The sequence below is a fragment of the Rhinopithecus roxellana genome, chromosome 18, assembly GCF_007565055.1.
Source record: "Rhinopithecus roxellana isolate Shanxi Qingling chromosome 18, ASM756505v1, whole genome shotgun sequence".
In the NCBI taxonomy this organism is placed as follows: Eukaryota; Metazoa; Chordata; class Mammalia; order Primates; family Cercopithecidae; genus Rhinopithecus; species Rhinopithecus roxellana.
Window position 1 is genome coordinate 63,653,720 of NC_044566.1, and position 14,595 is coordinate 63,668,314.

Here is a 14,595-nt window from a genome sequence, read left to right on the forward strand (position 1 = left end):
AGCCTTCCCTTCCAAAAGGGAATAGTATGATATATGAATTTTTTTTTTAAGTTAGTGGATTTCAGGTTTACTTTTTTTTTTCTGAGACAGAGTTCTGCTTTTGTTGCCCAGGCTGGAGTGCAATGGCATGATCTCGGCTCACCACAACCTCCACCCCCCGGGTTCAAGTGGTTCTCCTGTCTCCAGCCTCCTGAGTAGCTGGGATTACAGTCACGTACTGTAATACAAAACCACCTCTGGCTAATTTTGTATTTTTAGTAGAGACGGGGTTTCTCCATTTTTGTCAGGCTGTTCTCAAACTCCTGACCTCAGGTGATCCGCCTGCCTCAGCCTCCCAAAGTGCTGGGATTACAGGTGCAGTGAGCCACCGCATCTGGCCTACCATATCTTTAAGACAATAGGCTACAAGGTGTCACAGGGCCTTTGTGGGGAACCATCACCTGCCTCATTAAAGCAAGCCTTAAAAAATAAAAGATTCGGCCGGGCGTAGTGGCTCACGCCTGTAATCCCAGCACTTTGGGAGGCCAAGGCGGGTAGATCACCTGAGGTCAGGAGTTCAAGACCAGCCTGACCAATATGGAGAAACCCTCTCTCTACTAAAAATAAAATTAGCTGGGCGTGGTGATACATGCCTGTAATCCCAGCTACTCGGGAGGCTGAGGCAGGAGAATGACTTGAACCCGGGAGGCGGAGGTTACAATGAGCCAAGATCGCACCATTGCGCTCCAACCTGGGCAACAAAAGTGAAACTCTGTCTCAAAAATAAATAAAAGAGTCACAGCCTCCCAAGAAGTCCTCTCTTATAGCCAACCTGAATCTGCGTATTGTATCATTGAACTCCATTTCCTATCGTTCTGCCATTTGGAAAAGCCAAGAACAGCTGGTTGTTATCTTCTTCATGGCTCAGATTCTTGAAATAGTTATTTTAATATCATCACTTAGTCTTGTTTCTCTAACTCAAAACTAACTCTAAATCATGTAATTCATTCTCATTTTCTGGCATTGAAGTAACCTTTGTTCATGTTGTTTAAATCCTCCTAAGTTTTCCATTCTCATCTTCAAACGTGTCAGGCAGATGTTACCTTTTGATAATGGCCTAAGTGCTAGGGGTGCTGTCCCCGCCATTATTCCAGCTTCTCCTGCCTCAGTGCCTTCCTGCCAGCTCAGCACGGCGCGTGGTTTCCTATGAGTCTTCACCGTTGTTTCCACGTTGGTGCTAGCGCCAACCTCACCACATGTGTCTCTGAACTACAGACAGCAGACTGCCCGTATGGAGCAGCTCGGCGGGGATTCTCTATCCTGATATGGCAGGAGCTGATTGGAATGACTTTGCTGTTTTAAGCTATGGATACGTTGAGTTGTTGAAGAGTGAAAATTCACTTTATATTTTGTTCTCTTCTTTCACCACCCCGATTCCTGGGTGAAGGGAGCCATGTCAGGCAGGACAGCATGGAGCCCAGCGACCTCTGGGACGATGTGTCTAACTGTCGGTGTGGGGACAGGCTGAAGACCCTGGAGCAGAGGGCGCGAAAGCAGCACCAGAGGTGCCTGGCACATTCACTGGTGGGGACTCCAAACTACATCGCACCCGAGGTTCTCCTTCGCAAAGGTACGTGTGCCACAGCCAGCTGCCCCGCGGGAGGTCTCCGTCTCTTCAGACCTGTGAGCTGAGTCTCCTTAGCTCTAGCTTTCCAAGGACTTGATGCTTCCAGTCATATTTTTGTCCTCATGGAAGCCTGAAAACTACTTATTTCCACAACATAACAGGCCTCCCTTCTGCCTTAGAAATGCTCTTGCTTCAGGGGGTTGGAAGACATGCACCATTAGACAGTGTCTCCTGGCCCTCAGTCTCTACCTAGACCCAAGGGAATGACTCCAGGCCGCATTTTCACAGTCAAATGATGGAAACCACTCTGAGGGCCACGGGACCTCTGCTCAGTCTGCCCAGACCACACATTTCCGGGCTCTAGCTTTCACTTCTGTCCCAGGCTCCTGGCTGAGTTGTGCCGTGTGCAGCTGGTGCTTATGTGACAGCATTGGAAGGTCCTTTCTCTCTCATTCTCCCTGCCAGACCATAGCAAAAGTGGCAGGTGCCAGTTATGTCAAATGACCAGTGCTCATAAAATTTGCCTCCTGGGTGGATGCTCCATTCTATCAGATACAACATCTGGTTCAGTAGACGAGGATTCCTTCAGTGATCCTGCATGGTCCACAGTGACGGTGGGTGTTCATCTGATTCTGTGTAATTAATCCAGAGACAGGCAGCCCCTGCTGCCACACGTTGTTTAAAGTCTTTGGAGCCAGCCAGACCCAGTTCAAGTCTGGGTTTTCTTTGCTAGCTGTGGTAATCCAGCACAAGTTACTTAACTACTCAGACCACAGACATAGCAATAATGACCTTGAGAGGTTGTGAATAACCTTGGTGCCCAGTGAAGGTCTGCTTCCCTCTGCCACGTGCAGTATTCCCACGGAACCATTGCTTGGGGTTTTTCTGCAGCCTCTGGTGCCAAACTTGGGCAGGAAGAGGTGGGACGGAGAGATAACAGAGGGGCCTGAGGGGGCTACCCTGGCATATGCAGCTGCAGGCACCCCTGGGCTGACCTCTTAACATCCCAGTTTATACTTAGCAAGGATTAGGTGACATCAAGACGAGCCTGGCTTGATGGGCCATGAGGCCCTGAAGGAAAAGTGGGAGAAAACGAAAAGTAAACGAGCTCAGCCTACAGCCTCCCAGAGGCCAGCCCTGACCCGGCACAGCTGGGAGTCTGTGAGGAAGGCCCAGCTCCATGGGGGCCTCACACAAGGAGCGTTCGGCTTACAGTGAATTGTCCAGTGGGTTTTGCCCATGCCCTCCTCATCTCGATATTCTTCAGCTTCATCCAAAACTGGTGTAGAAGCCCCCCAGCAAGCTGCCCGGACCCTCACCTGACTGTTCACGGGTTACAGCACTTTATGGTTTTCAGTTTCCGTTATTTTAATTGGTGCCTCTGTCTGTGATCTTTAAGAACATAAAATTCTGGCTAGTAACTAGTTGCGAACACTAAAAATAATCTTTTTAAATTAAAAAGTATTTTCCTATTACAATGATTAAAAATACAAAAACCTAAGCGGCCACGGCTGCCGCCCCCACCCATTAGCATCCAGGTACTTACAAAGGTCCATCTTCTGAAACTTGCCTTGGAGGAGAATTCGTGCCTGCGTAGGGACTGAGTGAACTTTGTCTTGCAGGGTACACTCAGCTCTGTGACTGGTGGAGTGTTGGAGTGATTCTCTTCGAGATGCTGGTGGGACAGCCGCCCTTTTTGGCACCAACTCCCACAGAAACCCAGCTGAAGGTAATGTGAGAGGAACTACGCGCCTGCTTGCTGCAGACATCTGATTTTCTCATGTCCCCATGAATCTTTGGTCAGCATTCGCCCTCTTATTCTGAGTAGGGTAGGAATGACAGTTGTATATGATGGGATTTTTAAAAGTAATCTCATTACCTTTTAAATTATTATCTATTTTAAAATTTTCTATTTTGTTAAGCAAAGCCGTGGAATTGGGCCCATTTTAATATCTAAAATTCTGTTAAACCCTTGGCCATCTGCCACCTTGTTATTTCCAGGCAAGAACAGTGAGGGTCAGCAAAGGTGTGCTGCAGACCCGCCATCTCCCTGCCCCACACCTGCCCTGCAGAGAACACACGGAACTCCAGGAACTATGGTTGACCCCTCAGCAGTGGAGGGGTTGGGGTGCCAACCCCCCTGCACAGTCAAAAATCAGCATAGAACTTTCGACTCCCCAAAAACTTGACTAATATTTTGTTGACTGGAAGCCTTACTAGTAACATAAAGAGTCAATGAACACATATTTTGTGTGTTATATGTATTAGATCCTGTATTCTGAAAATACAGCAAGCTAGAGAAAAGAAAACGCTGGCCGGGCACAGTGGCTCATGCCTATAATCCCACCACTTTGGAAGGCCAAGGTGGGCAGATTACCTGAGGTCAGGAGTTCAAGACCAGCCTGGGCAACATGGTGAAACCGATCTCTACTAAAAATAAAAACAATTAGTCCAGCATGGTGGTGTGCACCTGTCATCCCAGCTACTCCGGAGGCTGAGGCAGGAGAATCGCTTGAACCTGGGAGGCGGAGGTTGCAGTGAGCCGCGATCACACCACTGTAGTCCAACCTGGGTGACAGAGGGAGACTCTTTCTAAAGAAAAAGAATCATAAAGAAGAGACAATAGGTTTACTATTTTAATAATTGAAAGTGGATCATCATAAAGGTCTCCATCTTTGTCATCTTCATGTGGAATGGGCTGAGGAAGGGGAGGCATTGGCCTTGCTGTCTCAGGGGTGGCAGAGGTGGAAGAAAATGCTAGTGTGAGTGACCCTCAAACTGTTATTCTAGGGTCAACTGTGTATCTAAAGAAATCAGTTTCTTTATTTGGATATGATATCATTGTTTGCAGACTATCAGCTGTGTGGTCAGGCTAGTTGTGCATATTCCTAATATTCAAAGTAGTTAAACCTGTCATTCACTTGATACTAAATTATTAGTGTTAAAATGGCAGCCATTTGCTTTCTGAAATGAGTTACTAAGGATTGAATTGAGAATTAGAATTAAGAATCTGCAGTCTTCAGTGGACATACCAACTGACACACAGTCCTAGGAATTTTCACATGTTCTAGTGGCCATGATCACCAAGGAGCCTAAATTAATAACCTTAATTAGAAAAACCATCTAGTAAGGCCAGGCGCGGTGGCTCACGCCTGGAATCCCAGCACTTTGGGAGGCCGAGGCAGGCAGATCATGAGGTCAGGAGATCGAGACCATCCTGGCCAACATAGTGAAACCTCGTCTCTACTGAAAATACAAAAAATTAGCCTGGCATGGTGGCGGGCACCTGTAATCCCAGCTACTTGGGAGGCTGAGGCAGGAGAATCACTTGAACCCTGGGGGCAGAGGTTGCAGTGAGCCAAGATCACGTCACTGCACTCCAACCTGGGCGACAGAGCCGAGACTCTGTCTCAAGAAAAATAGAAAAACCCGGCCGGGCGCGGTGGCTCAAGCCTGTAATCCCAGCACTTTGGGAGGCCGAGATGGGCGGATCACGAGGTCAGGAGATCGAGACCATCCTGGCTAACACGGTGAAACCCCGTCTCTACTAAAAAATACAAAAGAACTAGCCGGGCGAGGTGGCGGGCGCCTGTAGTCCCAGCTACTCCAGAGGCTGAGGCAGGAGAATAGCGTGAACCCGGGAGGCGGAGCTTGCAGTGAGCTGGGATCCGGCCACTGCACTCCAGCCTGGGTGACAGAGCGAGACTCTGTCTCAAAAAAAAAAAAAAAAAAAATCCATTGCCATAGCTAAAGAAATAACTTTAGCTGATCACCTGAGGCCAGGAGTTCGAGACTAGCCTGACCAACATGGTGAAACCCTGTCTCTACTAAAAATACAAAAGTCAGCCGGGTGTGGTGGCGGGCTCCTGTAATCCCAGCTACTCGGGAGGCTGAGGCAGGAGAATCCCTTGAACCCAGGAGGCGGAGGTTGCGGTGAGCCAAGATCGCACCACTGCACTCCAGCCTGGGTGACAGAGCGAGACGCCATCTCAAAAAAATAAAAATAAATAAATAAATAAAATAAATAACTCGTAGACCATCGTTCTCTTCATTTTTATGGAAAGCACAAAATTCTTTGGCTAAACAGTATTTCTGATAGAAGAAAATCAGTATCTTTTTGTCTGCATTTGACTGGTCATCCTGGCCTCAGGCTGTGAGCCATCGACTGAAATGACACTGACTTTTTATGGCTGCTGAGATCAACAACTGCTGCTTCTGTATCTATTCTAACTCCTCTCCTGTTGTGAAACTACACTTATTTGAAAGTCACATCATCACATGCTGTCCCAGAACTGCCCAGGATGTGAGGAGAACCTAACACGTTGGTTCTGTTTCCTCAGGTGATAAACTGGGAGAACACACTCCACATTCCAGCCCAGGTGAAGCTGAGCCCTGAGGCCAGGGACCTCATCACGAAGCTGTGCTGCTCTGCAGACCACCGCCTGGGGCGGAATGGGGCCGATGATCTGAAGGCCCACCCCTTCTTCAGCGCTATGGACTTCTCCAGTGACATCCGGAAGCAGCCAGCCCCCTACGTTCCCACCATCAGCCACCCCATGGACACCTCGAATTTCGACCCCGTCGATGAAGAAAGCCCTTGGAATGATGCCAGTGAAGGTAGCGCCAAGGCCTGGGACACGCTCACCTCCCCCAGTAACAAGCACCCTGAGCACGCATTTTACGAGTTCACCTTCCGGCGGTTCTTTGATGACAACGGCTACCCCTTTCGATGCCCAAAGCCTTCAAGGAGCGGAAGCTTCACAGTCTGAGAACGCAGATTTAGAAGCCTCTGATCTGGTGGATCAGACTGAAGGCTGCCAGCCTGTGTACGTGTAGATGGGGGCCAGGCACCCCCACCACTCGCTGCCTCCCAGGTCAGGGTCCCGGAGCCGGTGCCCTAACAGGCCAATAGGGAAGCCGAGGGCTGTTTTGTTTTAAATTAGTCCGTCGATTACTTCACTTGAAATTCTGGTCTTCACCAAGAAAACCCAAACAACAAGACACTTTTGAAAACAGGACTCAGCATTGCTTTCAATAGGCTTTTCAGGACCTTCACTGCATTAAAACAATATTTTTGAAAATTTAGTACAGTTTAGAAAGAGCACTTATTTTGTTTATATCCATTTTTTCTTACTAAATTATAGGGATTAACTTTGACAAATCATGCTGCTGTTATTTTCTACATTTGTATTTTATCCATAGCACTTATTCACATTTAGGAAGAGACATAAAAACTGAAGAACGTTTGATAAGAAATCTCTGTGCAATAATGTTAAAAAAAAAAAAAAGATAACCCTCTGCTCAGTGTCACGGAGACCATTTTATCCACACAGTGGTTTTTGTTTTTTATTTTTTCCCACATTTCAACATTGTGATATAATGTTAAAAGCTGCTTTTTTTGGCTTTTTGCATATTCTAGTATAATAGGAAGTGTGAGCAAGGTGATGTGGCTGTGATTTCCGACGTCTGGTGTGTGCAGAGTACTGCATGAGCAGAGTTTTTCTATTATAAAATTACCGTATCTTGCCATTCACAGCAGGTCCTGTGAATACGTTTTTACTGAGTGTCTTTACATGAGGTGTTGCAGACAGTGTGCTGATAATGTATTGTGTGGACAGCAGGTCCTGTGAATACGTTTTACTGAGTGTCTTTACATGAGGTGTTGCAGACAGTGTGCTGATAACGTATTGTGCGGACAGCAGGTCCTGTGAATACGTTTTTACTGAGTGTCTTTACATGAGGTGTTGCAGACAGTGTGCTGATAACGTATTGTGCGGGTGACCTCTTCGCTATGATTGTATCTCTTACTGTTTTGTTAAAGAAATGCAGATGTGTAACTGAGAAGTGACGTGTGTGTGTGTGTCTTGGGTGTGATTGGATTCTTTTGTGGGGTGGGAAACTGAAACATTTGTCATATACTGAACTTATATACATCAAAAGGGATTAATACAGCTATGCCAAAAATTTTTAAATTAATCATGGACACACGTCCATTTCTCTAGTCCATATGCTCTTTCATTCTTGGTAGAGCTGGTATGTGGAATGCCATACCTCTGACCCTACTACTTAGCTTTTTACTGACAGACTGCCCACACTGAAAGCTTCAGTGAACGTTCTTATTCCTGTTTTCTTCTGTTACCATCAGGAAACTGAGCGATCTAACGGTTCTCTCACTTTTTTTGTTTGTTTGTTTTAGTGTGCTTTGAAGTGTCAAATCTTAAGTTGGTTTAAACAATACATATTTCTATCCTTTGTAAAAAAGCAAAGATTCTTCAAAATGACATTGGAATAAAAAAATAAGCCATACATATTTTCTTAGAAGTATAGATGTATGTGTGTGTGTATACACACACACACAAACACTATTCCTTATTTCAAATTAGTATGATTCCTATTTAAAGTGATTTATATTTGAGTAAAAAGTTCGATTCTTTTTTGCTTTTTAAAAAATCTGATGCTTCGTAATTTTCATTATATTATTCCACATATTTTTCCTTGAAGTTCTTAGCATAATGTATCCATTACTTAGTATATATCTAGGCAACAACACTTAGAAGTTTATCAATGTCTAAACTAAAAAAATAAAGATTCCTGTGTACTGGTTTACATTTGTGTGAGTGGCATACTCTGAAGTCTGCTGTGCCTGTCGTCGTGACTGTCAGTATTCTTGCTATTTTATAGTCGTGCCATGTTGTTACTCATAGCACTCTGACATACTTTCATGTGGTAGGTTCTTTCTCAGGAACTCAGTTTAACTATTATTTATTGATATATCATTGCCTTTGAAAAGCTTCTACTGGCACAATTTATTATTAAAATTTTGAATCCAAATCCCGTAGTTGGTGTCATGTCTTACTGGAGTTTGTAAGTCCTTGCCTCTCAGCATGTTCTAACTCCCCCACGTTTCCCCTGTGACACACATGAGCCAGGGTTGCACAGCACAGACAGGGCTGTCTCAGGAATGGCTGGGGGTGTGGAAAAGCAGGCTTTCCAGGTAGACACACAGAGTCCAAATCAGGCTGTGGTTCTGTGACCAACTTAGGTAAAATGGGAACAAAATATGCCTCATTAGGATTATTAAGTGGCTTAAGTGGGATATCAAGTAAATATGGTGGGTGATCAAATAAATCATGAATAAGAGCTCATTCCCCAGCATAATATGTTAAACTGAGGGGACAGTTATAGCTCCTGACCTTTCATTTTAAATGGTTGATGAGGCCGGGTGCAGTGGCTCACGCCTCTAATCCCAGCACTTTGGGAAGCCGAGACTGGCGGATCACCTGAGGTCAGGAGTTCAAGACCAACCTGGCCAACATGGTGAAACCCTGTCTCTACTAAATAACTAAATATACAAAAATTAGCTGGGTGGGGTGGTGGGTACCTGTAATCCCAGCTACTCGGGAGGCTGATGCAGGGAGAATTGCTTAAACTTGGGAGGCAGAGGTTGTAGTGAGCTGAGATTGCACACTCCAGCCTGGGTGACAGAGCAAAACTCCATCTTAAAAAATTAGACTGGGTGCAGTGGCTCATGCCTGTAATCCCAGCACTTTCAGATGCCAAGGCGGGTGGATCATCTGAGGTCAGGAGTTCAAGACCAGCCTGACCAACATGGTGAAACTGTCTCTAAAAACACAAAAAAATTAGCCTGTCGTGGGTGGTGTATGCCTATAGTCCCAGCTACTTGGGAGGCTGAGGCAGGAGAATCACTTGAACCCAGGAGGTGGAGGTTACAGTGAGCTGAGATCGTGCCACTGCATTCCAGCCTGTGCAAAAAGAGAGAGACTCTGTCTCAAAGAAGATAGATAGATAGATAGGTGATAAAGATTGATGATATTAAGAAATCTGGAAAATTTTTAAAAGAGTTTGTATACTTTAAATAGGTGCAGTTACATGGTTAGAAATCAAAACATACTGGCCAGGCACGGTGGCTCACACCTGTAATCCCAGCACTTTGGGAGGCCAAGGTGGTAGATCACCTGAAGTCAGGAGTTTGAGATCAGCCCGGCCAGCATGATGAAACCTCATGTCTACTAAAAATACAAAACGTAGCTGGGCATGGTGGTGTGCACCTGTAATCCCAGCTACTCAGGAGGCCGACGCAGGAGAATCGCTTGAACCCGGGAGGCAGAGGTTGCAGTGAGCTGAGATTGCGCCACTGCACTCCAGCCCAGGCGACAGCAAGACTCTGTCTCAAAAAAAAAAAAAAAACATAAAAGTGTTATACAAAAAAACTCTCCTTCATTTCCAGTCATTCAATTCACCTCCCCACAGACAACAAATGATATTAATAATTTACTGGGCATTCTTAGAGGAATGAAAGTTTATGTGTACACAGTCCAAGAAAAAATTATATATACTTTTTGCCTCTTACAGAAATGAGAGAATATTAGGCATATTTTTCTGCATTTGCTTTCTTCACTTGGCAGTATGTCTTGGCACTCTATATAGCAGCTTATAAAGAAATTTATCAGCCGGGCGCGGTGGCTCAAACCTGTAATCCCAGCACTTTGGGAGGCCGAGACGGGCGGATCACAAGGTCAGGAGATCGAGACCATCCTGGCTGACACGGTGAAACCCCGTCTCTACTAAAAAATACAAAAAAACTAGCCGGGCGAGGTGGCGGGTGCGTGTAGTCCCAGCTACTCCAGAGGCTGAGGCAGGAGAATAGCGTGAACCCGGGAGGCGGAGCTTGCAGTGAGCTGAGATCTGGCCACTGCACTCCAGCCTGGGCGACAGAGCAAGACTCCGTCTCAAAAAAAAAAAAAAAAAAGAAATTCATTTTTTAATTCTTACTGCATAGTATTCCATTGTGAGGGTATTATAATCAAACCGGTCCCATATGGATAGACATATAGTTTCTGACCTTTTCTGATTATAAACAATGTTAGAATAAATAACCTCTTATAACCATCATTTGTGTATGTGAAAGTAATTATGTGGGACAGATTCCTAGAGGTGCAACTCTCGGGTGAAAAGTAAGGTGTATTTGCAAGGTTTATTGCCACATTGCCCTGTGCAGATGTGAGCAGTTTCTCCCCGGCTCCCTCCTGCACACTTTGCCGAATGTGCCGAGAAGGCAAGGCCTGACTGCTCTTTATCTGAGCCATTTCTCAGGATTGGATTTGTAGGGAGCAACTTTAAGGGGTAAGATGATGTCTCTCTCCAAGACAAAGAGCAAGTTTGCTTGCTGCTTGATATAAAAAAGACAGATTCCCCAAGCTTGGTATACCTCAGCAGAGCCATCTGGGTCTTCCCCCTTGCCCCAATGGGACTTAAGAACAAGGGGAAACTGATGCAAACATGTGTCATGCTGCTTGCTGTGCTATGAAAAATAAAGTCCTTTGTCTCTGATCCAGGAATCGTTGTCTTAGTTCAGCATCCATTAAAGCAGGGGTCCCCAGCACCCAGGCTGCTGACTGGTACCAGTCCATGGCCTGTTAGGAACGGGTCTGCACAGCAAGAGGAGAGTGGTGGGCGAGTGAGCATTACTGCCTGAGTTCCACCTCCTGCCAGATCAGCAGTGGCATTAGGTTGTCATAGAAGCCGGACCCTATTGTGAACTGCACATGTGAGGGATTCAGGTCGTGCACTCATGAGAGTCTAATGCATGATCTGAAGTGGAAGAGTTTCATCCTGAAACCATCTCTCCCCCGTCCATGGAAAAGCTGTCTTCCACGAAACTGGTCCCTGGTGCCTAAAAGGTTGGGGACCACTCCACTAAAGAACAGGCTAATTTAATGCCTTATAAAAGTAGGGAAGGCCAGGCGCCACGGCTCATGCCTCTAATCCCAGCACTTTGGGAGGCTGAGGCAAGCAGATCGCCTGAACCCAGGTGTTCAAGACCAGCCTGGCCAATATGGTAAAACCCCATCTCTACTAAAAAACAAAATTAGCTGGGCATGGTGGCTCATGCCTGTAATCCCAGCTACTTGAGAGGCTGAGGCAGGAGAATTGCTTGAACTTGGGAGGCAGAGGTTGCAGTGAGCCGAGATTGTGCCATTGCACTCCAAACTGGGCTACAGAGCGAGACTCTGTCTCAGGAAAAAAAAAAAAAAGCATAATCAAAAAGATCTTTGATATTAAGTCAATATTTGTAAGTAGTACTATGCTAGGTTTTTTGTGGTTTTGTTTTTTGTTTTTTTGTTTTTTGGGGTTTTTTTTCGGGACAGGTTCTTGTTCTGTCACCCAGGCTGCAGTGCAGTAGCATGAACATGGCTCACTGCAGCCTTGACCTCCTGGACTCAAGTGATCCTCCCACCTCAGCCTCTCAAGTAGCTGGGTAGCTGGGACCACAGGTGTACACCACCATCCCTGGCTAATTTTTTTATTTTTTATTTTTTGTAGAGACAGGGTCTTCCTATGTTGCCCAGGCTGGTCTTGAACTCCTGGGCTTAAGTGATCCTTATGCTGGTATTATTAATCCCATTACATCTTTTTCCATCAGTAAAAAAGCTTTTCCTTTACAAGAGCATTTTCCATTTCCAACAGAAGCCTACATTGAGTGGACAAAATTAGCTTATTCACCTTAGAAAAGAAAAATCTTATTGGACACTGGGATGAAATGCATATGGGTTATTGTGAGTTTTTTCCTAAGTTCACATCAGATGAGTAATGTGCCAGTGTAACAGTTTGAGGGAGACACATCCCACATGAGTGTGAAAACCCAATCATCATGCTTAAAAAGTACAAAGTGATTAGAGGCTGTTGTTAGAGTGAAAACCACTCAAATGGTAGTGTTGTTCTTTTCAGTTCACATCAGACATAATTTTTTTGTTTTGACTATCAAACATTTCAGAAAACTCAAGAGAAGGAAGATCTGTCATATTTACTGATATTTTTGCTTACCATGTGTCTTTCTTTTCTTCCTGAGGTGCTAAGGCTTTTTCTTTTTATCTTTTTCTTTCTTTTTAGAGAACCTCCTTTAGCCGTTCTTTTAGGGGAGGTCTATTGGTGACGTTCCCTTAGGTTTCCGTCACCTGAAAATGTCTTCATGCCCCTCCCTTCCTGAAAGGTATTTCCACTGGCTACAGGATTCTAGGTGGATAGTTTTCTTTCAGCACTTGAAACATGCTGTGCCGCTTCCTCCTGCTCTCCGTGGTTTCTCAAGCGGATCTGTAGCCATTCTAACGATTTTCCCCTGTGGATAGAAAAGGTGTCTTCTCTGGCTGCTTTCAAGCGTTCCTCTTTGCTTACTTTTCAGAAGTTTAATTAGGAGATTCTTGGCTTAGATTTATTTGGGTTTTTACTGTTTTTGGTTCACTCAGCTTCTTGAATCTGTAGGTTTATTTTTATGGCCAAATTTGGGGTCTGGGGAGTTTTCAGGCATTATTTCATCCAGAAGTTTTTCATTCACACCTCTCCTTTCGAACTCTACTTCCACAACTCTACTGATACAAATACTAGATCTTTTGTTATAATTCTTAAGGCTCAGCTCTCCCACCTCCACATCCCCCTCCATTTTTCTCAGTTGTTTACATTGGATAATTTCTATTGTTCTAGCTTCCAGTTCACTAATTCTTTCCTCGGTCCCTTTTATTCTGCTCTTGAACTCATTCACTGAGCTTTTCATTTCAGTTTTTTAGTTTTTGTTTTGTTTTGTTTTTTGTTTTTGTTTTTTGAGATGGAGTTTCGTTCTTGGTGTCCAGGCTGCAATGCAATGGCGCAATCTCAGCTCACCGCAACCTCCGCCTCCCGAGTTCAAGCAATTCTCCCGTCTCAGCCTCCCGAGTAGCTGGGACTACAGGTACATGCCACCACACTGGCTAATTTCTTTATTTTTAGTAGAGTTGGGCTTTCATCATATTCGTCAGGCTGATCTCGAACTCCTGACCTCAGGTGATCCGCCCACCTCAGTCTCCCAAAGTTCTGGAATTACAGGCATGAGCCACCATGCCCGGCCATCTTTTAGTTCTAAAGTTTCCATTTTTGAAGCCAAGTGTGGTGGCTCATGCTGGTAATCCCAGTACTTTGGGAGGCTGAGGCGGGCAGATTACTTGAGGTCAAGAATTCGAGACCAGCCTGGCCAACATGACAAAACCCCATCTCTACTAAAAATACAAAACATTAGCCAGGCGTGGTGGTGCGCACCTGTAATCCCAGTTACCTGGGAGGCTGAGGCACGAGAACTGCTTGACCCAGGAGGCAGAGTTTGCAGTGAGCCAAGAAGGCACCACGGCAGTCCAGCCTAGGCGACAGAGTAAGACTCTCCAAAAAAAAAAAAAAAAAGCCAGAATACAAGAGTTGGGGTAGGTGGGAAGAAAAGCAGTTTTAACTGGAGAGCCAGCAAACAAAGAAGATGGCAATAGCATTCTACAGTACCGGCTTACATTGTAACATTTACCACTGGGTTTTCAAAGGGAAACTTGGTAGGGGAAACGTGGGAATGGTACAGGGTGCAGGGTCCTGTGTGTCTTGTTCTGGTGGCTATCTTGGGTAATTACCTGTCCAAAGGTCTGATTGGCATTATCTTGACTTCAGCCTGGTGGTGGTGGACTAATTGTCATGACTCCCCCTAACTGGGAAGATTCTGCAGTGGGGGCTTCATGCCTGGTTTGTTTCAGATTAGCCTCTGGGGCTTCTTAAACAAGAATGTAATTAGATAAGCATGCACTGCCAGAGGGCAGTGTAGAGAGGGAAGGAATGAAGTGGTGAGAGGGGAAGGAAGACAAAGAAAGTGAGTGATTAAAATATATTTTTTAAACTGAGGTACTCGGTTACAGAGGGATCGCTTGAGCCCAGGAGTTCAAGGCTGCAATGAGCTGTGATTGCAACACTGTACTCCAGACTGGGCAACACAGTGAGACCCTTTCTCAAAAAAAAAAAAAAGTAAAGTAAAATTTCCATTTCCTCCTCCTAGTTTCTGTTTCTTTGCTGATGCTTTTTATCTTCTGTTTCAGGAGTGTTTGTAATTGCTTATCAAAGCCTTTCTGTTGTGGCTGATTTTGGATAATTCTAACATCTCTGTCATCTCAGTGTTGGCTTCTATTGGG

At 45.3% G+C, this 14,595-nt stretch overlaps 1 protein-coding gene and 1 pseudogene across 2 annotated transcripts in view; one reads left to right on the forward strand and one right to left on the reverse strand.

The window, feature by feature from the left end:
- The window catches only part of LATS2 (large tumor suppressor kinase 2), a 95,695-nt gene extending 87,258 nt beyond the window's left edge, over positions 1–8,437 (forward strand). Inside the window, exons 6-8 of one of the 2 annotated variants that reach the window (XM_030922281.1) lie at positions 1,427–1,609; positions 3,229–3,335; positions 3,608–3,949. In XM_030922281.1, coding sequence (XP_030778141.1) covers positions 1,427–1,609; positions 3,229–3,335; positions 3,608–3,799 — 482 coding nt within the window. In that variant the 3' untranslated portion in view covers positions 3,800–3,949. Of the gene's footprint in view, positions 1–1,426; positions 1,610–3,228; positions 3,336–3,607; positions 3,950–5,946 lie in introns of those variants that run through there. The other variant, XM_010361258.2, reaches the window with a different exon arrangement.
- Positions 8,438–12,204: 3,767 nt separating this feature from the next.
- On the reverse strand, positions 12,205–12,301 carry LOC115894661 (annotated as a pseudogene).
- Between the last annotated feature and the right edge of the window lie 2,294 nt (positions 12,302–14,595).